Consider the following 26,895-nt stretch of genomic DNA (forward strand, 5'->3'; position numbering starts at 1 on the left):
CAAGGCAATATCTTGGAAGGGAGGTCGATTTCGAAAAAAAATTATAGGAACTACCCTTGCTTATCTTCATCGAGGAATCATCTCCATAAGTTCTTAGCATTTATTTACAGACACCCTGTATAAATATTTTTCATTCAAGTTATTCTGTGTATATTTTGTTATCTTCTTCATGAAGAATATACAAAAATTTAATAGATAAAAAAGCCTCACTTTTAACACTCACATCATAAATAACTATGTCCTCGAAAAGTCTGAAAGGGAAGTCAAATTGCAACTGATTCCACCTAATTCCATGTAGTGTTCTGAATTCCATCGTCATTCTCGTGGTAATTAACCGAACATTATCTTCGAATCGAAATACAAAATGGGATCAGATAAAATAATGTAGGGTTGTTCCACCTTTCTTGCTTGTCCGTATCTACCGAGATTCGAAAACAAGTTTTATCAATTATCACATTCAAACTATTGCACATCGCTCACCGGCCGAGAATAATTGAGCAAAGGCCGTTTTTTCGGATATTCCATTAAATCAAACCAGTATTAAATGGTCTCTCACCGCATCGGCAGCTAACTTTTAACGCGACCAATGCATCGGCATTCCATCCTGGACATTCCATTCTTGCCCGTAAAATGTGTAGACAGATGTGGGAAAATGCCACGGTCCAGCGGCAGTCGATTGGGATGGAAACTCTTAAAACTGACCCCGTATTCATTCGGGGTGAGAGTTTAAGTTTAAATTTCAACTCGATTACCTAACAAAACCTATTATTTATACTCCATTCACTTTTATTTTAGCACTCGGTTGGCCATGGAAATTTGACAAATTCCACTCTGTATAGTACGAAAATGTGGAGTTATGACGCTTGTCGTTTCGGGTTTTAAATCGGCGCTATGTTGTCCGTTCTACGTAAAAGTCGAAAATATGTGACGAACATAATTAACGTTTATACAAACTAATTGAAGGCATGTCAAATCCAGTTATTTGCATGGAAAATTATTGACACACGATATGCAGTAGCTTGAAGAGAGTTAATGTTGGTTATCTTCTTTGGCTAAAAAAATCAACCCGAAGATGAAATGCACATGATGCAGTGGTTGGGAATGGTAATCTCTTGAAGAAATTAACCTATAATTACAAGAATATTAAATTCTTCAACAAAAATCATATTGCATCAATGAAAGTCAAAAGAATTACCGGAAGTATCAAGGCAAGAGGAACTTCACCTAAAAATTTCACTTGAATTCACAATTAACAGGACAACTGGCTCATATTTATGGGTATTTATTCTTAATACTTCGATAGAATGATAATAATTATATATTTATTTATCCCCTAAGACATGTACAATATGTAGGACAAGTCAAAATTAATGAGAAATGGAAAAATTAATTTTTTGGAACTATCCCACGATGAGATTCATCAAAAATCCTGTAGGTAGTAACTTTTCGCATTCGTTCACCATAAAATGAAATTCTCAAATGCCACAACTTTTTTGGGTCTTCCAATAGATGAAAATTCCTCATCATTCTCTTCATTCACAATCTTTCTGATTGTAGAAACATTCTGCTAAAAATATAAGTCGTTTAGATTTATATGAAACATTAAACATTATATTAATTCACTTACATTGAATATGTTCGCTACTGTCTGATATAGGTACAGGGTCTTTCACGAGGAACCTCACCCATATTTATACGGGAAACTACTAAACGTATTTTCATGAAATTCAGCACTTATAAGTATTTCACGATGCTGATGAAATCTAAAATATTTTCAAGGCATGAGCACCTCCGGTTTTTGCGGAAATGACGTCAACTTCCGTTTTTCAAATTAGAACACCATTTTTTTATTGCAGAAATAGATTGCTCCGCTGAAACAATCTTGTTGATACCATAAGTCATTATGGTTCTGTACTAGCGGCTCAATTATTTGAGTCAATATGTCAGAATATCTTTCTCCTAAGGGAGAACATTCTTTAAATAATGCAAACATGTGTAGTGTTCTATCTTACCAGTTAAAGTCCCATCATAAATGTGAACACCGAGAATTGCATTATTTTTGATGGCGCAAAAAACATTGAAACTCCAGGTCTCTTGAAAGTTCCTTTGTCTGAAGTGGTGGTTGTTCTCTTCATCCCAATAATGACTGTTATGCCTATTGAAAGAACCATTGTTTGTGAATTTAGATTCATCTGTCCAAATTATACAGTCCAAAAAGTTTTCATTCTCTTGAAATCGAATCATCATAGCTTCGCAAAACTCTGTTCTCCTGACGAAATCAGTTTCATTCAAATGCTGTACCCTATTGAATTTATATGGGTGCATTTTATGTTTTTTTAATATTCTCCAAACATTCGATTGAGATAATCCCAGATCAATCTCGGCATCTTTGAGAGAATTTTGAGGATTCACACGAAAATATGCAAGAACTGTAATTTCGTTGTTCTCATCTTCTACTACACTTTTTTCTCTGTGTATAGTTTTCTTAACGAAAGATCCGACATTTCTCAAGTTTGTCATGGTTCTGTTAATGGTATCTCTCGTTGGTCTAGATCGGTCAGGAAACCTCTCAATGAACAGTCGAATCGTTCTATCTACAACTTTATTACATTCTCCATGAAGTAGAATGAGATTTAAATAATCTTAATGGGTAAAATCAGGCATAGTGATCGATTTTATAACTTAATACGAATTATCACCAAATTAATAGTAAACACAAAATGCTATTGAATAAAGAGGAATATGGCAGATGTAATTAATGATATCTAACATTAAAAAAAAGAATGTAAAACATGGTAAGTTTTTGCATATGGTTCATAAGGAATTATTTATTTATCACTGGAGAGAAAACCGATGGCCGATTAGTTGAAATAAAGAGGTTTCCGATACAAATTCGAATCAAAATTCGCCATCTATTTAGGAACAACCTGTAACTTTTTTCTCTTGCATATTAGGGTAGTAAAATCTAAAACATGGTTTAAGTAACAGTTCCTGAAAATTTCATCTTTTTGGCGTGAAGGGAAAAGATATAGCTGAAAATTCAATCTATTTCTGCAATAAAAAAATGGTGTTCTAATTTGAAAAACGGAAGTTGATGTCATTTCCGGAAAAACCGGAGGTGCTCATGCCTTGAAAATATTTTAGATTTCATCAGCATCGTGAAATACTTATAAGTGCTGAATTTCATGAAAATACGTTCAGTAGTTTCCCGTATAAATATGGGTGAGGTTCCTCGTGAAAGACCCTGTATTGTAGATATTAGAACATCAGGGTTACGTTGTTAACTACTATTTGAATGAGCGGACCTGAATTCTGAACAGCACTTCCTGAAACCCTGTCTTCTCTCTTTTTCAATCACTTTCGGCAATTTTGTAATATTAATTGATAGTAGTTGTGGCAACGGCGTTTTAACATTATCGACATTGCATCAGTGCCAACTGAGATACCAACCTTACTATGTTCTAGTCGCAAAAACTTGAGAAAATTATTTCGTGGCCAACCGAGTGCTAAAATAAATGTGAATGGAGTATACATAGGACATGGTCATGAGATGAAACGATGTTCAGTAAGAGCCAATTAATAAATTTGTTGATGAATATTTAAATAAAGCTTTCATAAGATGAATAAAAGTTGAACTAGTAGGTACTTAAGATAGGTCTACACCGTTTCGGTGCTCAGTTAAAAAAGCGAAAAGGTACATAGAGGATGTTCCTGAATTTATGCGACTAAAATCAGGAGGTGCTCGTATGAAATTAAGATGGGTCTTTCCTCAGCCCATCCCTTTCAGAGATATCATCCCTTAAAGATGGTTACTAAAATTAAGTTTTTATTATTTTTCTTAATTTCCAGTTAAGCTAGAAACTTGAAATTCTGTAATTTTTGTGCACTCGCAAAGGCCTACCGTGTTCCTTCAATATTCCTGTTACATTAGATATATGATGGGGGTGAAATTAACAAACCTTATTTTATTTCATATCAAAATTCTTTTCGAGATGAAGTTTCCTGAAATGAAATCATAAATTAAAATCCTTGTTTTATTAAAAAAAAAATTTATTTTTGAATTTTTTCCCAAAACCAATAACAGAATGCCAGAATTTCAGAAAAAAACTAAAAACTGAATTTTATTCCCACCTTTCCAAGGTGATATCTCAGAAAAGGGGGAGCTGAGGAAATTTTGTTATAGGAAAGACCCATCTTCATTTCATACGAGCATTCACCTCCTGAATTTTTTCGAATCGATTTAGGAACACCCTGTATCTCTTAGGTCAGAAACCACTAATTTATATGTAGTTCTCATTAATATTCACTTGAATCAATTCGTCATCTCGGAAAGCTACAAATATTTTCATTGGTCAAACGGAAAAAATAGGAAAATGTTCATTTATGATATCCACTCACCGAGGTGAAATGATTTTTTCAATAAATTTCAACATAAAAAAATTTCTCGAAAAGTCTCTCCATTGACTACAATTCGAAACCTCCTGAAATTGAAAAAAACGTTCGTAAAGTGCTGTTATCTTTTCGAACAAAGTGGATACTATTGTAATATTCGCAACTTATACTGATCGTTCAAGTGTTCTGACAACACCCCACATTCTGGTTTTTTTTTCCCTTACAGCTAATACCGATGGCGAAAAAGGGAGAAAGTCTCGTGATATAAAGTCTTCTTAAATGAATGATTTTCATCGAAACTATGAGCGGATGAGACCATCGAGATACAGGGAAAATTCCCAGCTTGCCGAATAGAAGGATTTTGAAGAGCTGTTCGTAGCATTTTTTGTCTTTATGTGAATATTGTTTCACTTCGACAACTTCATTCCAGCAAAGTTTAAAAACCAATATAAAATTTATAAACAGAATTGAAATAGTTCAGAGACATAACACCCGCTGATATAACACAAATGTTACGATCTAAATGGAACCAGACTGCTCTTATCGAGGGAGAGTAGATGCTGACCATGGTTTCGGTCTTTTTCGACCTCGTCAGAACAACACAATTCACACCTCGATGAAAACGGAAAGAATTGATGGACTCCGAATTGATCTGGAATAAAGGTCCATCAATTCGTTCTCGTGAGTCGTGTTGCTCTGACGAGATCAAATAACACCAAAACCATGATCAGCATTTACTTTTCCTCGATGATATGGACTTTATGCTGATACTACTATAGTGGCGGTGACTATCAATTCGATCTGGATAGTAACATTTGTTAATTTTCATATCCATGGAAGTTATGTAGGTACTAATTGGAATTCATTTCGTTTATTATTAATCTCGCTAGTTCGAAGATTTATTCAGTTAATTATTCGAACTAATATTCGAAGAACTATGACGATTTGGTAAACCTTTATCGCGTATTCATAACAAAGGAAACAAGGAGACTGTGGTCAATATTGCAACTCCTATTCAAGAAACTCTCAAGAGTTCTGGCAGAAAAACAAGGATGGGATTTTGTATTTTTGGCTCTATTTTCAGAAGAAATAATACAGGTGCCATATTTATCGAGGAAATCTCAACTTCAACGCATGAATATTTGCAGATTCTGGGAACAAAGAACAAACGCTATGAAAATTATGGAGTAGGTGCTGTCAAATCAAAAAGTTATGAAGTTCGGTGGATACGAAAAGTCATCATCAGTGCGAGCGAATTCTGAAAAGTTAAGTGAGAACTCGCTTAAGAAATACATCAACTAGGATTCAAATGATAGTTGAATCTATTGTTTCAAGTTTTTTCATTCTTTTTGCCAAGAATGTGGAACGAATGACTGAAAGAAACGAGACTAAACTAATAATGATTTTTATGATATACTGAAAAAAAGTTACCGCACGCAAACCTGGTTATCAAAGAATCCGCTTCAAGTTCCATATACCATTTACATATATTATAATGCTCCTACTTCTACGATAATAATAATTATTGTAATTCTGAGTAATGTAATTAGATATGTAAGAGATATTTTACACATACGTCGATTTCGAGTAGCAAATGCATCACATGTTTCAATTCATTCTTTCTGCGTGTTAACAAGAACGTTTTACAAATTAACAATCGAGGCTAGTCACCTTTGAAATATATATTCAAAATATTTATTATGGAAATTCAATTCTACAATGACTTTTTCAATTGTGGTGCATATATTTATTGCGAATTACTGAGTGTACAATCAGCCCCTTAAGCGTGATGAACCCTTGAAGCATCTTAAGTGTCAACAGGGCTCGAGAGACATATATCTATTGAAGGATTTGAAATTCTATTAACACGATAAATTTTCTTTTGGATGTGAAAAAAAAAATTTTGATAGGGATAGTTTAAGTGAATCAATTGACTGAATTGAGCTTTTACAACATTGCATTCGAAAATTGGATTATATGAAAAACGTTTTTTTTTAATTTTTACATATAAAGGAGCACTTTTCAAAACTCATTGACGTTTTCAATATTTCGCAACTGAAGATAAAACGATTCTTGCTTCCATAGCAACGAACTAAAAAAAAATTTTTCCATTCAAGAATGTTTGACATCCCAGTCCAGAAAGTCCAGACGCAGCTGATCACGAAAGATGTTCAATGGTCGCATTCAGCGGACGGAGCGCAAAACGCTTCTGCTACCCATCGGTAGCGGTAGCGGTCGGGAACATGTTGAACGTTCGCTGGCAAGCCGAGATAGGATAAGGCAGTCCAACGAGCTGTCACTATCAGCTGATTAGTTGAGAAGTCTGTAGGAAAGACGTAAACAAACGGATGTTTTAAGTTTCGTTAACCTTGTGCTGGTTAAGTCAGTTTTTTTTTTGTGAAAAACATAACCTAGAATTCTGACGAATTACTTTGTTGCTCTAGTATATTTCCTATAACTTATTTAACATCCTTCTTTATTACCTTCCATCAATTTTCATTTCATTTTCCTCAACAAACTCAAGCTCGTGCATCTTCCACACTAAATAACAACTACCTACTCAGTTCAAGTCCAACTTTCGCTCCTTTCCGCTACCGCTACCTAGCACAAATCAAATCCGCTCCCAAAAGTGGCGTCCGCTCCAGAACGTGTTGAGAATGTAGCGCATATGTCACCGAACGTTTACGCTAGCGTTTGGTAACAGTTGCGCAACTGTTTCGTCCGCTGAATGCGACCAATGATTTTTGTACTTTCAATTACAGAACTGGAATATATAAATATAGTCCATTCAAGAATGATTGACATCTCGGGTGGCTATGGAGAATAGAATTTAAGTTGATAATCGCCCATAAGTTCAGATTTTGTGTTGCGGAATTCAGGTTGGTATTGTGAAGGAACATTGATCTATAGACTTATTATATGTGAATCTATGCACTTACCGACGGTTATTTGAATTTTGTACAGCTGTTTATGTTCTTAATTTAATCTTACGAGTTGGAAACATAGTTGTTTAAATTTTGAATGCTGATAAATATGCTGCAAATTTTAATATTTCTCATTTTCAAATACATTTCTAGGTTATATTAATATATTCCAGTTCTGTGACTGAAAGTACAGAAATTTTTAGAAATCTTTTGTGACCAAATATTAAGCTGCGTCTGGACTTTCAAGACATACTGGGATGTCAATCATTCAAGTATAATATCTGATTTATTTTACTCAACATATTCTCCTCTTAATTGGATATATTTATCCCACCGAACCTGCAACGTCTCTAGACCTTGCTCTGCAAACCAGACCTCCACAGCTTTTCTTACCTCCTCATTGGAAGAAAATTTTCGACCTTTCAAACTTTTTTTCAGTTGAGGAGAGAGATGATAGTCTTTTCTCTTCAATTTTTTCCCGCAGAGTGGTCAATAATGTCGAATCATGTTTACTACATGGCAATCCCAAAATACTGAAGCAGATTTTTGGACATGAAAATTCTTAGGTCTTGGAGAACCAGAGTGTCACCATTCCATCGATTGTTGCTTTGTTTCTGGATCATAGAAATGTACCCAAGTCTCTTCCATAGTAACAATTCGGTTTAAGGAGTCCACATCGTTTTCAAATCGAGCACAGATCGAAGGCGATGCTTCTACCCTTGCACGTTTTTGGTCAACATTAAAACATTTGGGGATTCATTTTGCAGCAATTTTTCTCATGTCCAAATTGATGTGAACTAAACATCTTCGATAGAAAATTTACCTCTTTTGAAGCTTGCAGTCCAATTTTTCACGGTCGCATTCGAAGGACATTGATCACCAAGGGTATTGAGCATATCTTCGTGAATCAGCTCACCCTTCTAAATATAGGTACTTGATGATGGCTCGATACTCCAATTTTTCGATTTTCACAATTTCGGTGGACATCTTCTTTCTTTTAATTTATTGCGTAACTCTGGTTTACTTTTTTGACCTCAAACTTTACGCTGAGACTTCTAATGAGTTATTGTTCGTTGCTATGGTAACGCAATTTTTTTTTATTCATGGAATTGGTCTAGGCTAACTAGATATCAATACATCCTCATACTATTGAAAGATCAGTGACCTGTTCTTATACTATTTAGAATGCACCATATTCTCCTGGGAAGGTCGAAACCAGGAGCTTCAGTCCAAGGATCAGTAGATAATTCTTTGTTGGAATTAATGCATGTATTTCATTCATACGGTCAAATGTCCCTGACCCTTTAAAATTGAGGAGAGACTTGGACCATAAAGGTTTACGCGACTTGTCTTGAAATGGTCTTGTCTGCAATATAGGACATAATTGTAAATGAATCAGAATAGGAGAGAAATTTATTCCAAAAATTCATAACTGCATTCTGTACGCGAATATGTGACGTAGAATAACTGTTAGTACCTAAGCTGATTTGGGCCTTTTGTTCTTCTCTGTTGTTACTTTCTTCATCTCTTCTTTTCAGGGTTCAGCCTATACCATCACTTGAACTTTCTGTTTCTGTGTAGGCGCTGTTTCAGGCGATATGATTATCTAAGTAATCCGACGGGGTTGGATGATCAGAGCTTTCAAAAGTTCAATATAGACAATGGGGAATTCTCCTCAATTTGGGTTATCACTGCATATGCAAGTTTAAACTGAATAATTATGAGTTTCATTCATGATTTTTTCAAATTCACCGCGAAAACTATTCAAAATCATCCTTCAAATATGGGGTTTTAAAATTTAAATCGCTTTGTGCGGAGTTTACGATTTGGCAACAACGCATACAAGGCAATGAGAAGAACAATGTCCGATCAGCTTGTTTATAAAATAACAGCTGTCGATCTACAGGCGCCTACTTAATGGCGAGCTTCAACTGTAACCGGCCATAAATATCCCATAGAATTTTACGACCTTCCTCGTTCGTCCCAGACTTCCATCAGACAGCCATCTTTGTCTATCTCATCAAGATAATGTATTTGTTGTCCTTTATTATCAAGACATATTTCAGTCGATGTTGCCAACTTTTGCAATCCACATGAAACGCTTTAAATTTTGAATACCCATTTTTATTTTTCATTTTTAAGTGCTTAAAATAATTTTTTGGGAAACGGTTGAAAGTTATTTCAAAATGTGACGATCCAAAGATATTTCATAAAAATTACATCATTTTCGTCAAAAGGAGTATTCCCTATTCAGGAACAACTTTGTTGAAACTGTAAATTTAGCTCGTTCTTGAGGGCCTGAACAAAGAAAAAAACTTCCCTTCAAACAACTTATTCTCACAAACGCAGTTTGAAAGCCTCTTTACTTTTTCATTTCTGGGGATATTTTAATGGCATGTATCCATGAAAATAATGGAAACTTCTCCATTATCGAATCGACAATTGACCCAGTGTTACCAATTCGAAAAAAATAACGGGATGTACCCAATTTTTCTATAAAAATATACTTCTTTTTCAGTGTCGCATATGGAAAACTTCACAAGCCGATTATTTATCACCAATACATCGATAAAACGATATGTTGGACCATTCCAGGGTTGACTAAACAGCAAGTGGAATTATGTTACAAAGAACCAGATACCACTTTAGCAGCAATGAAAGGTCTTCAGCTCGCCGTTAATGAATGTCAAAACCAATTCAAATCGCAAAGATGGAACTGCTCATCTCTAGTAACCAAAGCTAAATACCCCTACACTAGTCCACTATTCAAGAAAGGTAAATACACTTTTTTCGATTTTTATTATTACATAATATTGGCATTGAAGCTCTTGAAAGTCGAGGCGCAGTTGAATATGTGGTCACAAAAATGATTATTTCAATAATCGAAATAAAATATATTTATACATATTTGAAAAAAATTGTATCCTCCAATCCTTAACGTTGATGTTAAAAAAGGTTCAGGATCTGACTCAATTCCACTATCTCGTCAAAACATGCAGCTAAAATTCGACTACATTTTGGCCAGTGAAAACCTTAGAACATAAATACATGGAATGGACATTGACGTGCTATGAATGTATTTGTTGTGGTACAAACATTCGATGCTTCTCTGTCTAGCGCGACACTGAGGCAGTGGCGTAAAATAAATAAATTTATAAAGCTCCTACCCTTTTGTGCGGAAAATTGACGTGACACGTGACAATGATGTCAGATTCAACTATCTCAATTGTGATTGGCGACACTGAGCAACTATCTCACTCCAGTCTTTGGACAACAACAATGTTTATTTTCCATTCCTTGTATCTATGTTCCAAGGGGAAAACACATTTGACAATGAGATGGCGCTGAAAACGTAGGGTCAATACAGAAAAACTGTTTAATAACAGTTTTTTGTTTTATAATTGAGGGGCGCGAAATTCGAATTCTGTTCCTTGTATTCAATTTCAATATCGACTTTGTTGAGACCAGAAAACAAGAATCCTGAGCGACCAAACAGAAGTATGGTTTTGTTTTGTGACTAGGATGTAAGTTTTTATCTGAACATTGTTTGGAATCAATTGATATCAATGAATTATTTCTGGTTCATTATCATCATTCAGCTCTGAAAGGGCCACTGGTGAACATGGGCCTCCCCGGCCCTCCCCAAGGCGCGGAACAGAAAAAGATGGAAATGCCTTGGAGAGGCCTATTTCTGGTTATTATACCAGAAACTACTGAAGTTCAAATGTTGAAGTTTGCAACTTCATGGCTTAGAATTTGTTATTCAGTTAATTAGTTGGTAGTATTGCCGATCTTCATTTATTCGAAAAACCATTACAATGTATAAAACGTCGACCAAAAACAGTTAACTATATATGCTCAAAAATTACTATGTGTCCTTCCATCCTATCCTTATAGTTTTGACTGATCAAGATGATAAAAACATACAAAACAATGGAATATAATTTTCCGAAAATATAGAGTGCCTCTGAAAATATGAATAATTTCTCAGATCCGGTCGGCAATCTCTCGAACACCAAAAGTTGTGTTGATAAGAACAGGGAGATGAATGTCAACAAATTTCAATAATTCCAAATATACAATTCGTAGTTAATATGAACGAAAACTAGTGATTTATGCAATTTTATTTAAGAAATTCCTGGACTTTTATAAAGAATGAACCAATATGTGATTTTCATAAATACCCAACCAACCTTTTAATTTTTCAGAGAAACCTCACAAAATAATTTTGGATTTTCATCTGACCAATACCGACAGTTATGCCGGTAATAGGGTAATAAGGATTCTTATGATTGTTGTGCGTGAAACACCAGATTCATCGGACAATTTCCGGATCCCTTGCTACATGATTTAAGACAGTCGGGTCTCCCTTTTGGTCTCTTTCATGCACCGTCTTTTTGTTTTCGACTGAACCAGTAGCGTTAAATTTGGCAGCACAACGTAAGCAGCCGATACATTTTTTCCGGCATGTCGTTCGAGCCGAGTCGTTACTTTTAGAAAATTTATCATTTCCATCCATTCTTCTACAGAATACACCCTTTCAATTCTACTACAAATTTACAATCGCTTTGACACACTCAGTGGCGTAACTATACCATCTGGAGCCCGTAGCAAATTCTTTCGATGGGGCCCTTCGAGAAAAATCGTCACGTTTTACTTATGTAGATTAATTTAAACAAACCACTCAAGCAATTATCGAACACTAATAGCAATTTTATTTTTTATTTTCCAGAGTTTATACATTTACATTCATTCACAATCACCAGCCTATATACGTCCCACTGTTGGGCATAGGCCTCCTCACTTATGGTGAAGAGGTACTAAGAACTAATACCTAAGAAAGGGACCAATCTAATAGGCAGATGGCAAACACGTGCACGTCATCTGCCAATTAGGTTGGTCCCTTTCTTAGGTAATAGTTCTCAGTAACTTTGCATAAACTCACCATAAGGCGGGAGGAAATGGACTATGGCCCCTACGCTAGACCAATGCGGATTGAAGACTTAAAATTCATCTTCTATTCGCTAGATTTTCGGTGAAAGAAATAATTATAACAATTCAATATGATATTTATCAAGAAAAATCTTTTCTTCGAACTTTCTATTCCGCAAAAATGTCTGTCTATAACATCATCAAAATTTAAAGATCGGGCCATAGAATTTTCAATAGACAGAATAGCCAAGTTACATAACCTGTCTTGTGAAAATGATTATTCAGCACTAGCTGTAGTCACAGGAATTGTAAGAAACAACATTAATGCAGTGCAAACTTCAGGAAAGCTGCAGTAAATAAAAATATTCTCTAATAGCAAGTTCTCTAATACACGAAGACTTTTCTATTTTGTCCCTGAATGTGGACCGACAACTGAGAAAAATTTTAGGTAGCTTTACATTTTTTCCTTCAGTCTCCCTCTTTCTCTTTCGTTTTTCACTCCCACTTACATATTTTCGGGAACTAGACATTTTAATATCCAACTTTCACAGTCAACTTTACTTTGCTACCAACCAACAAATACGAAAAATCAGAGATACAAATGACCAATTGTCGAAACAATTACACAATTAATACGCAATCAATAGAGCCCTCAAGCACAGAACACAACTTACTTTATGCCCTCAAGGCCCTCATAGAAAAATAGGGGATTTCCTTAAGTTTTTTTCCATCCGCGTTGCAAACGTACCGCGACAAAAAATGTAGAAACCAATGGATGCGTTCTAAAATTGATCAGCATGCTTTGGTTTAGGATGTGTTGAAATGCTTAACGATTAAGTTGAAATTGTATTATGGTCTTTAGTTGTCTCACTTTATGGATTCTAAGCAGAACTATGAAAAAAATATACTTTTCAAGTAGAATAAAATACTCCGGTACAAGGTTGAGAAATTATTCATGAGCCCTTTTGGGTCGGGGGCCCGTGGCATTTGGCCAGCCCTGCCACCTGCCACCCTATAGTTACGCCACTGGACACACTTGTAACGTTCTTAAAAATTTACGTTAGGCTAAGGTACATCAAAAACATAGTCCGTCTACTTTTTTGGACAAAAAATTAATACTTTTTTGGACAAACAATAAACAACTAACTAAATACCATTCTTCAAAATTCAAATTAGTGATCCAAAATTGTATTTTCCAAGTGATTAAATGGTGGTATCAGGATCGAAAAACGGGAAAATGATACTATTATATATGTCAGTTCGCCTAAATACCTTTGAAATTCGTCGGATACATTCCGCATTGCCTATTTCACTATTTTTGCTGTTATTTCATTATCAATCGATATGGTCTTCAAAATTAGTTATCGCAACACCTATAATATTGGAACAAGGATTGAAGATTATGTTTGGGACAATACATATAGTTATTCATTTGAAAACTTTTCAGGCGGAAATTGTCTTCGCACTTTTCGAAGAAAAATATTGTGAATAATTCTGAAGATTTCAGTGTATTGTAAGATTTTTCATTATTATTATTATCCGTTATTTTTCAGATGTTGAGAGAGAAAAACAATACTTATTTTCAAGCAAGATATTGACACTCAAATATTCTTCAACCAATATTACCCTTATACAGGCTGTTTCATGAGTCGTTGCCCATAGCCTAATGGTGAATGCGTGTTATCCAGGCCTTTCAGAAAACTTCCTTGTTTTGTACCCTAAGGCTATTAGTTTAGGAGATACGGGGTGATTCATGAAAATTGGCCTAAATTTACGATAGCCATAACTCTGGAATAGAAAGTCCGATTTCGATCAAATTTTATGGGTTTGTTCACTTCAGAAAGTTCTTTCAAACAACTCATGAAATATCAATATTTTCAGGGCAGCACTCAAAATATCATTATTTTTCTTTCAAACTCCAAAATCAAAATTTTCTACATCCCCTACAGAAATTTCGTTATTGCCATGAAGAACTATATAAATTATTCTAAGGAATTCAATTTCCACTTTGCATGGCAGACTTGTCACAAGAGAATTCCTATTCGAATTCTTTTTTTATTCTATTTTTTCGAAATGCGGTCGTGATTTTATTCCTTTGGTGATATTATTTATTGCCCTGTGTCGAGATTTTGAATTTTTTTAAATTCTGTTCAACTCTTTTTTATTTCAAACCCTCAGTTCCCACTGAGGACGCGTGAAAAAATGATTAAAAGTATGCATAATCAAGATATAAATTCTTTCGTAATTACATTTCGAATTCAGATGAAGTAAAATGATCAGATGAAGAAAATATAATACGTGAGTAAATTCGCTTTGAAACACAAAAAATTTTGACGAATTGAATATCAGGGGGAATTCACTTCCATCATGATAGTAGAGGACACAGGTCCTCGCCGATTTAGACTAGTTATATCTGAACAAAAACTTTCCGAACAGATGTATAGGAAATGGAAGACTTTTGGCATGGTCCCCTGATCTAACGCCTCTGGATTATTTTCTGTGGGGTTATTTGGAAGAGAAAGTATATGCCACTGAAATAATTTCACGGGAGAATTTGAGATAGAGGATAGAAGTTGAACATAATCCCGGTATAAGGACAATAAATAATAAGATTTTTAGAGCTAGCAAATGTGTCGAGATGGAACAACCAGAAATAAATAGGTCAAGTTTTTTCGGAAGAATAAATTTTGATACTTATGTGTGTTATGGAGCGAATACAGTTACGGATTACATTTTCCAAGAGGGTTTACATTATTTGTATCTAAATTCAATATGTTATTTCCAAAGAATTCATAGCTCGATTTTGCATTCCTTTCAATCACTTTTTTACCAACACTTAGTGGGTGCAGAAGGTTCAAAATGAAAAAGAGTTGAACAGAATTCAAAATAATTCAAATTCTGGGCAGAAAACAATAAATATCATCACCAAAGGAATAGAAATAGGACCCTCTTTCAAAAAAAAATTACACAAAAGATTAATTGGCCCGGTTCCTATTCTCTTGTGACAAATGTGCCATGCAATGTGAATATTGAATTCCTTAGAATAAATTATGTAGTTTTTCATAGCAGTAGAGAAATTTCTGTAAGGGATGTGAAAACTAAATATTTTGGAGCTTGAAAAAAAATCATGATATTTTAAGTACTGGCCTGAAAATATTGAAATTTCATGAGCCGTTTGGAAGAGCTTTCTGAAGTGAACACACCCATAAAATTTGATCGAAATCGATCTGAAAGGCTAGATGACCTGCATTCACCATTAGGCTATGGCCAACGACTCATGAAACACCCTGTATGTTTTGAATTATTATGATGATCGATATTTAAAAAAAATGTATGCTTAATTAAACGTAGCATGCTTCAACTTGCGTTTCCACGTCTAGGGTTATTAAGAATTCTGATCTCTCGAGAAGGCAAAAGGATTGGAATCAATTCTTCAGGCATCAATCCCTAAATCATTCTGATTTCGATCGACGTTGACATTGACATATTCAAAATCGCGAGCGATCGTTGAAGGATTTATGAAATTTCAACCCGGTCACACGATTGAAATTTAAAGTGGTTGTCCCTCTCGAGACATTCTGATTAAAATTGCTATGGTAATAGGTCGCAATTTATTTCGAATATAGAATGGCTTTGACGTTTGTCCAGCAGCAGCCATGCATAAATACATGCGCGATCAGTTTTGAATAGGATCGCAAACTACTGTTAGTGATGAGGGAAAGAGCAAACCAGACAGGTGCAGAGGCGTAGTAAATGAGAACGTGCCCCAGGATTACGTATATCAATCCGGGGCCATTTCAATTATTATCTTTCTATTGTCCCTTTCTCTAACAGCCCTTTCAATGCAATGAACCTTGAGAAGATAACAAATTATCCCTATAAACATCGAATTGTAGGTGATGATAGCTCGACTGTCTGTTTTGTTTAGTGATCGTGATCAGCAGAGCAAGAAAATAAACATGAGGATTCAAAATAAATAAGGGAAGGGGTCTCTCATAAATGAATAATTATTACCTCTCAAATTGGTCGAAGTTGAATGTTGAATTGGGAATTTACACAAGTGTTATCAATGATGGCAACAACTATATCTTCTATTGTGGCTATTTGTAGTGATACGAGCGACAGTCAGCTTTCCGGCAATCTTTTTTGAAAATCTAGCTCCATCTCTTCCGAAAACGAGAAATTTTTCGATATCTGAAGGACGAAATGATGTGAGACAATATTTTTCTCGGTCATGCTTCAAGTGAGTTACACAGGGTGCTTTATTGGGATATCTTAGGGTGGATAGAGGACACCAAGGTGCCTCTAAAATTAATTATTAGGTGCTGAGAGGAAACAACACCCTGTAAAATTTTATTCACAAATTTGGAAAGACCAGAAAAAATGTGTAAATTGATTGTAAAAATGGAAGTGTTTCAATTTTAACTTCAGTTAAATCTAGATGTTTCGTCAATGAGGTGGCAGATAATTGAAAAACAATTGAATTGCCATCCTTCTTATTTTCTTAATTACTGGATCCCAATTTCATTGAAATACGATAGGATGTTCGTTATTGGGGCAATTTATTACAATAACTGAGTCCGAAACATTCCGTATGCGTAATAAAATTATCATAGCATGTGTTCATCGGACAACTTTAAAAAGATAATGGAAAATGAGAAACATGTTCATTCCGAAGAAACCATAACTTCATTTTATACAAAAAAAATGTAGGAACGAATTTACATTACCTATACCTAAAGGTTGAACAAAACAGAAAATCCAAAAACAAAAATTTTTTTCGTCCGATTCAAATTATTATTTTTTTCATCAGCTAGAGTATGATCATTTCCTCACTCTACTAATTTATTCTCGGTAAGAATACAACAGAGGAGTTTGTACGTATTGATAAGTTATACTAACTTATACTATTGTTCTGGCTAAAAAAAATTTAAGACATTCAATATTCGAAATTCGAAATGTAGATTTGGTCCAACATTGTTCTGTTCAAAATAAAGCTATGCTTCCCCTAAAATGAGCAACTTTCCTATTTTTGCATTTTTTTTGTTGAGGGCACAATGTGATTAATTCACGCATTCGAGATGTTTAAAAATAGTCATTGAACATGAAATTCTTCCAAAATGCGGACCCGTCCTCTCGTTTCTCAACAAGGTTGGGATCCAGAAATTAGGAGGATAAAAAAGTTGATGATTCAAGCTGGAAAAGTACCATTTGGGGAAAATAATTACATACGAATCAAATGTCACAAAAATGTATAGAGTGGTTCATAAGTTATAATCAATGAAAAAATTAGTTAATCAGCATGTATCTTGGTTACGGAGAATGGCATACCATTAAAATATAATTTATTTAGATGCACCTCGGTGTCCTCCATTTACCCTGAATGAATGTGCATTTCCCAATGAATCGCCCTGTGGATCAACTTTAATGCCAATAATGGAACTTTGGAAACGAACAAGAAAAATTCAATTATTTCCATAAAATTTTCACACACTTCTACAGATTCAGAGTGGTAGATTTCGAAAAACCAATTAAGAAGAAATCCATCCATCGTGCAGGCGTTTTGAAATTATTAGAAATTGGTAACGTCATTTTGTAAAAAATTTTTTGGAGTTCTTCGCCTTTTCTGAATCTCAAAAATATTAAGATGTGACCAGAATCCGTTAATTCAAGGTTTATACATATACACTCATTAGAATATTGCTCAAAAATTACGTTTCACAACTCACAACCTGTTTCTCGCCTATGCTTCGAAAACTTGGTATATGTTATAAGGAAAAAATGATTCTTCCGGTGTCATCTATACGGCCATATATTTTTGTCCAGTTTATGATGTAACACCCTGTATACGTTTTCATTTAGAAGATTTGTAATTATTCATACAATGTTTTAAAAATTAAAATCAGAACAGTGGATCATCACTTAGTGATAGTATAATTCAGTATCTACAGTTTGTTGAATTACAAATTCAGAGTATTCATCAAAAAACTGATCAGATGAACAATTCATTAATACTCACAATATAGGAAGCATAAGAAATTGCTTTCCCTTGATTCTGCATGAACTTTTACACTTGAAAATCAGTTTCCAAAATGTCTGCCAACTTTTTTGTAATCTTATAGTTCTCATCAACCGAATGGACAACATCGAACAAATGATTCATAGTAGAGCTTTTTTTACATTTTTAAAATTAATATACGTCCCGTGATGCAGGCCTTCTTCTATTTTTCTCATCGGTTTTTAAGATTATTTTGACCATAATTCCAAGAGGAAGATATATATGCACATGATTCTGTACCTACCCTCCCTTTTTTTTACGTTCTCGAAATGATGTAATTTCAATATGCTACTACAACCTTGATTGAGGTGCAAAATTCAAGAATTGGGTGATAGAAAATCAGGATGGTAAGGGATAAGCTTGATTTTACTACCGAGTAGCAACATCTTTTTCTATTCAAATATCTAGACAAATCCCAGCTACTAACTCATCCAACACAACGAAGGCTATTTCTACAAGGGAGAGGAATGGTTAGTAGTACTCATCAATGAAAACGAGTTCGTGTCAGAGTAGATGATTTTCGACATACAGGGTAGGCAAAATTCGTTGTCTACTGAGGGGATCTTGAGAACTAAAGAGCAAGAAGAAAAAGGATGATACATTTCCGAGCTTTCCTCAGAGAAACAAAGAATGGTGAAAACATTAGCATCCTATAATTCTTCGTTTTTGAGTTATTAGCAAAAAATGAGATTTTGACGATATCGAAAAGTTAACTTTTTTGTCTTAGAAGTTACAGATCTGAAACTTGAACCTTTTTAGGCACTTTTATACGTTGAATCTACAAAAGATTTTTTTACAATTCAAAAGTAATAAATTCAATAAAAGTTTGCATTTAAAAAAACGAAATTTCTCCTGATGATCCGAAATGAAAATATTTTTTGACCTCATCAGTGGATTCTACGTGAAAAAGTGCCTCTAGAAGGTTCAACTTTCAGATCTGTAACTTCAAAGACATAAAAGTTATGCGAACTTTTCGAAATCGTCAAAATCTCATATCTCTCAATCATAGGAGGCTACGGTTTTTACCATTCTTTTTTCTCTGAAAAAGAGCTCGGAAATGTGTCATCCGTTATCTACAGTAATGTTCCAGATGGGATAATGATACGGAAAAGATGTCCAGTTGTTACGTGAAACAACTGATGGTGGAAACTTTATGGTAGGATTTATTAAACCATTTGTCGGAAAACAAAATATCGAGCTATGAAATTCCTCTCTAAAATCGCAGCAAATATCATAGAATGGAAGACTGAAGTTGAATATCTGGGTATAACCCTAGACAGAAAACTGTGTTATGAGCATGTGGAGATCACTGCTCTTATAGCGTTGTGGTTTGAGGCTGTAACCCTAAAATACTGCCATAGATGTCAGTAGGCCTTGAAAGTCTAGATGCAACTTAATATCAGCTCACTCCAGTAAATCCAATACTTTCTCTAGTTTCAATCACATAACTGGAATATATAAATATATCCTAGAAAAGATTGGATTTCCAAATGGTTGTCACGACGAGATGACAACTTTTTCTCGCGGTAATTTTATAGAAATATAGATGAAAAACATCGACGAAGATTGAAATCTGCATTCGAGAAGTGCAATTTGTGAAAAAAATTAGTGATCATTCCGAAATATTGTATTTTTTGGACACGGTATGTCAAAGTTGTTGGGGATTGGTGCTTCCAAGATTCCGGCAATTCCTGGGATCTCAAGAAATCAACGACTAAGATTTCACCGAAATTGGGTACAATGCCTCATTGTGCTGAGCCTAGATTGCTGGGCTTCTAGTCACCCGAGATGTCATTGCTAAATAATCCTGATCGACAGTATATTGCGTTCCATGAAATTCATCATCGAATTCATATCTCTATAGTTACCTATTCTTGTTGTTGAACTTCTTTCAGAAGAGATGTGAACATTTATTTTCAATTCGAATTCATATCAGGTATTTCATGCAACCAACAAAAATTTTTTATTGATGGTGATTGTCGAATGCTTAATTAAAACCGCACAGATTCCTTCTGATGTCCTTGAGACGCCACTGTTTGACGCCACACAGGACCCAACATCTCCTCAGGATCTCCAGAAAAGACATTCAAATATACCTGACAATTGAACGTTGGCTCTTAAATAACGCGTACTTTATTCCATCGATAAATCTGAAAGGAACGCACACGTAAAGGCAGCTACAAACAAGGCCTGGCGGAGATAAAAATTTTGAGGACAAGCACTATATAGGGTATTGGCTACTGTTTTATAATGCGGCATTGAGAAGGAGGGAATCGTAAATCTCAAAACCTCACTCGCGATGCGCCTGTCGAGAAACCTACAGCTCCCGATGGCACTCCGAGAAGACGACAAAGATGGACTACAATTAGCCCGAAAATGCTAGTACAGGAAGGGAAATTGAATTGATGTCTCTAGGTTTATCCATTTCTTGTGTTCAGTCATACTCTTCGTCAGTTACATATATTTTCGTTTATACTTACCACGAAATCATTGAAATAACTGACAGCATATTGTGAGGTAATGAAATACAGTTTTCCAGAGACATTGGGGCATAATGAAGAACTTAAGAAACTCTGGACAGTATAAATTCCGCTGAAATAATAGGTGGAGGCGATGATGCACAAAAAACTCATTATAGGTTATACAGGGTGACTGGTGACGTAAGGGACAACTGCTAAGTGGAGATAGAGAACCTCAAACTGAATGAGAATTTGTTTTTCAAATGTCTCGTAAAGGTAATCGTTTCGGAGATATAAGTTGACTTATGAAAAATGCTAAATCTCCACCTCCCATATCTTCGTTAATATGGTAAATTTTTCGCTGATATTTCACAAGCTTCTTCCTATAGGTATTCACCGTCAGCAAAATTGCAGGCCCGTATTCAATAATTTCAATTTACTTGTCACGTGAGAAATATCACACGGTATATAAGATAGAATACTAGAAATTTGAAAAAAGCGAAAAAACTGTTGATAGTTCTGTTTTTTGTTTGAATGGCACAAATTTTTTATTGTTTTCATGATATGTTGAAATCAAAATATTACAATATTTTGAATAATTAATAATAATAATTCACAGAACAAGCACATTTGGTCTCAAAATAATCCTAATCTTAAAAGAGAAAGAAACCATCAAAGAATTCAGTACTTTCTGTTCTATCAGGAATATTATTTTTCATGATGTGAATATAAAAATATTGTAATATTCTGATTTCAACATATCATAAAAACAATAGAAAATTTGTGCCATTCAAACAAAAAACAGATCTTTCATCAGATCGCTCTCCTCAAATTTATTTTATATATCTTGTGATATTTCTCACCTGACAAGTAAATTGAAATTTTTTAATACGGCCCTGCAATGTTTTCTATTTTTTTCTTGTGCTGACGGTGAATACCTATAGGAACAAGCTTGTGAAATATCAGCGGAAAATTTACCATATTCCTGAAGATATGGGAGTTTGTAGATTTAGCATTTTTTCATAAATCACCCTATATCTCCGAAACGAATGCCCTTATAGGACATTTGAAACCCAAATTCTCAATCAGTTTGAGGTTCCCTATCTCCACTTAGCCGTTGTCCCTCACGTCACCAGTCACCCTGTGTACAGGGTGATTCAAAACTCGAGGCGAAAAATTAAGGGACATATAGAGATTGATATTCTCGATAATCGTAAAAAATTTTTTGGCCGATGAGGCTTCGTTTCCGAGTTTCTGGACATGGTTTGTTGGTAAGCAACCAATTAAATTTCATAAATTACAGAACACTTGAGGCGGAAACACATTATTAAGGTAAGCGTACTCAGTTCCGCATCGTACGCAACGCACGGATCGCATTCATATAATCAAGCGATGAATCCGAGCAGTACGATACGTATCAGTGGACACAGTCATATGAGTTTCAATACTCAATTTCAACAAGCATTCTAAAATACTTTCGATGCGATCCGTGCGTAGCGTACGATGCGGAACTGTGGACACTTACCTTTAAAACGTGACGCGACCTGATGAAACGTGATGCGTGTTGAGTCGAATCAAATGTATTGTTTTCTATAGACCAGAATCATACTATGAACAACAGACGCGACGCCGAATCCACGCGCGTACAATTTACCCGTTCCAGACGCGTCAGCTCGCGAGGCGTGTTAATAATGTGTTTCCGCCTTAATTGTCTGCCAATTTAAAAGTTACTTTCCTGGTTTAGTCCTTCTGTTGAACATGAAGTTTTCTTACGAAGAATATGCAGATATTATTTTTGTGTACGATTTTTGTGATGAGAACGCATTAAAAGCTTGTCGAGAGTACAACATGAGATTTCCTAATAGACAACAACCATCTCGCCGGGTGTTTTCTGACGCTTATCAAAGGATGCGACAGTTTGGAGTCGGCATTTCTCGTACTGGTGCTGGTGGTGCAACCCGGAATAATTACTAAGATACTATGAGAGAAGAAGAAGTGATAGATTGTGTGCTCGATAATCCGGAAAGTAGGGGAGACTGGGGAGGGTTGATACGTTTTTTGGAATTTTTATTTTGGAAACTGAATTATATGGAGAAACAGGACTTTTCTTATATTATATAATTCTTCAATTAATCGTTCAACAAAATAAATATAGAAGTCTCAAAACATAAACATCTTATTCCGTACAGAACGTTGAACACAAAAACATGCAAACTGTCTCAAGCCTCCCCACATATGGGAGGATTGATACGATGTACTGGGAGGTATGAGACACAAATTGAAAATGTAAGTTCCATTGGCATCACTTGCAAATGTCACAAATAAACATTTTTGTGCCCTTTTTTAACACCGGCAAATTCTTCGGCGCGCCATTGCGAGCACACCTGACACCTGATCCAGAATTCGTTTGATCTAGGATGAAAATGAACCATTGCAATATATATAGGCTACATCTTCGCCCTCTCAGTCCTATTCTTCAACTGTGTCATCCTCATTGTCCGAAATACCCCGGTCTACATACTCTTTCTTTTGTATACCTCTTTTGTTTGATTTTCTTGGTTCTTGTTCTGCCTCGGCTATGTATGCTGCTGGATGTACTAGGATTATTTAGCTCAGTAGGTAGGTCAGCAATGATACTGGCTTGCTTTGGACCCATAGGTGTAGAAAAATCAGGAAATGGTCGGTTAGTCACTTCCGCACAGGAAAATTCGGCCGCATTAAACACATGAGGATTGTACGGATAAATTCCAGTTGTTAAAAATCCCCTTGATATTTTGGATGGTGAAAACGCCTTCATGTAGGCCTATCCAACTAGCTACGGAATATTTTTTGAAGATGATACATGTATCAAGCCTCCCCACGAGAAATGTCTCAAACCTCCCTGAAAGCAATTTTTTAAGTGATTTATGTTTTAATCTTATACTCATATATTTTGAAAACCGAATAAAACTGTAAATTGAGTCGTTTTATGCATATTTCCCAGTGAAATGTTTGTTTACGCCGAAGAATTAATGCATGATCATAAAACCCTTAGATAACTTGAGTGAAAACTTACAATTTCTCACCTCGAAACACTCTGTGTTGAATATTTCACAAACAAGCTACTGTTAGCCTTACAGATTAACGTCACGCAATGCCCTTTGCCAAAGAATATTGTTCACTAGTATAATACTTTTGAAAACGGCTACAGACCGCGGATATAAGCCTGTATCAAGCCTCCCCATGTATCAATGCTCCCTAGTCTCCCCTACTACTAGACGCATTGCTGCCCATCATGTGTCCCAAAGTTTCGCTTGGAGAACTTTGAAAACCGAAGTTTTACATCCATTTCATAAACAAACAGGACATAATTTGCACCCAGGAGATCACATTCACAGACTCGCCTTTTGTCAATGGCTTCTTCAGCAGCATGAACAAAATGAAAATTTCTTAAGGGAGACGCTTTGGTCGGACGAAGCTACTTTTACTCGAAATGGCATGAATAACTTCCATAATGAACATGTATGTTCTTAAGAAAATTCTCACGCTTTTAAAAGAAGATTCTCCATTAATGTATGGGGCGGAGTCTTTAACGGAAAATTACTACCAATCCAAGTTCTGCCTGATCATTTGAATGCCGATGCGTACTTACAGTTTTTGGAAAACAACCTCGATAATTTTCCTGTGGATTTGGTATACAAATGTTGGCTCCTGGTTAAAATAAAATTTCAATGGTAGATGGATTGGTCGGCGTGGTCAGGTGACTTGGCCAGCAACATCACCTGATTTGAATCCTTTGGATTATTTTGTATGAGGACATTTGAAACAACAAGTTTACGCAGTGGATATTAATAATAAAGAACAATTAATAGAACGAATTATTAATGCAGTCGAATCCACTCAGAATAGTCAAAATATGCAATTAGTGTACAATTCCCTTATTCTGCGTTGCCAAGCATGTATCGATGCTAATGGTGGCAGTTTTGAACATTTTTTTGAATTTTGTCTGTATTTTTATAAGCTATTGAAGAAAACTTATATCTCGGAAACAAGGCAATATCCAAAAATTTTATTTAATTTTTTTTATCAAGAATAGAATACCTGTATACGTTCCTCAAGTTTTCGCCTCGAGTTCTGAATCACCCTGTATATGCAGGGTGTCCCCCCCTGAAGAGTATGGATTTCTTTTGGTAATATATGAACATGTAATTTTTGATGGGAAAACAGTAATTTTTCAATTGTGATTTTTATTTTATCTTGCGAAAAAGGCATGTTTTGCTATTTTTTCAATCACTCCTAATAGTTGGGGAGCTCAAGAGGGTGTCCCACTGTAGGGTGTGGATGGCCTTTCGGTAATAAATGAACATCTAATTGATACGATCAATCAGTTTTTTGAATTATCTCTTTACTGGTTTCGAATTGTTTCCGCATTCATTATAAACGTTGTAGAGCTTAACATTTTCTACAAATTTCGTCCGTATTAATTTTTTCTACGTTCAAAAGTTTTCAAGATATATGGCGAAAATTCACTCGTTGGAAAATTGTACATCACCCTTTAGCACGTAAGCATGTGAAATTGCTTCAGACAAAAGGTTTATAGAATTTTATCATGTACAACTTTCCTAACTGATATATATATTCTTTTGAATGTCAGCAATACATTAGAGGTAAGGAAGGGAGATATCTAAAAAAATTAATTCTTATAATTTTCAAACTGTAAGATTAAGAGAATACTCAAAGATCAGTGCCTAATTAATGGATGAACACGTCTGCAAATTAAATTACCGAATTACTTCTAGAGCTACAACTTTCCTAAATATTCCCCCATGGAATCCTTCGAAAATTTCAGAAAATCACTGGATTAACTGTTAAGCTATTCCGTCGGGAATAACACGTAAAAAGCCGTTCTTTGTGACGAACAATTTTCTGCCTCATCCAAACCATTACCGTAGAAGACACATCTCAAATAGAAAACAGTATTCGATAAACTTCAAATGGACGGTTTACAACTTCAATTTGTTACCGACAATTTGCAAGCGTTCAGTACTACATCGACTCATTTTTCCGCCTTTTGCGGTGTTTCTCTCATGTTTTTTCCCGCCAACTGCGTAGAATCTAAATAAGAGAACCCACATTTCGTATATCACTACAGAGCCTTTTACGATCTCTGCAGCACACAAGAACCATATCATTTGAATTGGTTTAGTGGTAATGGCTTGTCTATGGTCTAATGTCTATGGTCGACCACCAGCACTGATTATATAATATATCCCTCTATGGTATTGTCTCCGACAGTGTTACCAACTGAGAGGATGCGATCTGCTATTTGTCATTCTAATCTATCAGAACTTATGTTACGAGTTTGTTTTTCACTTGTTGCGCCTTGCAGGGTTCATCCAGACAATGTTTAAATTATTTGTTATTTAACGTGAGAAGCGAAGTTTTGCCCGATTTGGAAGTTCGAATCTGATATCGAAAAGTGTTTGCAGGATCTCATCCTCCCCAAGTTCTCGTTTCATTTTATGTGGTTCTGTGGGTTATAACCGAAAAAAGAATCAAGGTTGGCCAACATAAAGCATGTCCATTCCTCTACGATTTAAAATATTAAAATTTCATTTCCTACTTCAGAGTATTTTATAAGTCTGTCCGTTCTCTTAATTCTCAAGCTGAATGTAGGTAAGATTTCCAGAGTGTACCTATATTCGATAACGGGGGCTGATAAATTTAAATTGTTTAGTAGGAGTAACTTGATAACTATACTGGGTGATACCGAAGGAAACCGTCGGATTTTAGGAGAAGTATACACTCGTCAGGACAGCTTCGCAACAATGTTTGGTTTATGGATGGGGACCTCTATTGGGACTCTACAGGGTGATTTGTCCGAATTCTAACAAATTTCTCAAAATACAGGGTTGTTATTGTAATAATTTTGTTGCAGGTCGAAAAAACACCCTGTACATTGCGTTTTCAAAACTTTCAGATTCAACCATGATTAATCATTCCAGTGTTTTCAATTTTTTTGTACATCCTCGGTTCTCAGAGAAAAAAGCTTAGTGTAGTTTACAACTCTTTCTATTTTGATCAATATCTAGTAAATGTGTCGTATGCTTCGACTTGGTCAGTCTTCAAAGAAAAATATACTCATATAAAT

At 35.2% G+C, this 26,895-nt stretch overlaps 1 protein-coding gene across 1 annotated transcript in view; it reads left to right on the forward strand.

The window, feature by feature from the left end:
- LOC123310945 (protein Wnt-10a) overlaps positions 1 to 26,895 on the forward strand; it is a 74,732-nt gene that overhangs the window by 29,124 nt on the left and 18,713 nt on the right. The window contains exons 2-3 of the mRNA XM_044894665.1: positions 7,220 to 7,271; positions 9,835 to 10,091. Of these exons, the coding sequence (XP_044750600.1) occupies positions 7,220 to 7,271; positions 9,835 to 10,091 (309 nt within the window). The remainder of the gene's footprint in view (positions 1 to 7,219; positions 7,272 to 9,834; positions 10,092 to 26,895) is intronic.

Source organism: Coccinella septempunctata, chromosome 4 (genome assembly GCF_907165205.1).
Source record: "Coccinella septempunctata chromosome 4, icCocSept1.1, whole genome shotgun sequence".
NCBI lineage: Eukaryota > Metazoa > Arthropoda > Insecta > Coleoptera > Coccinellidae > Coccinella > Coccinella septempunctata.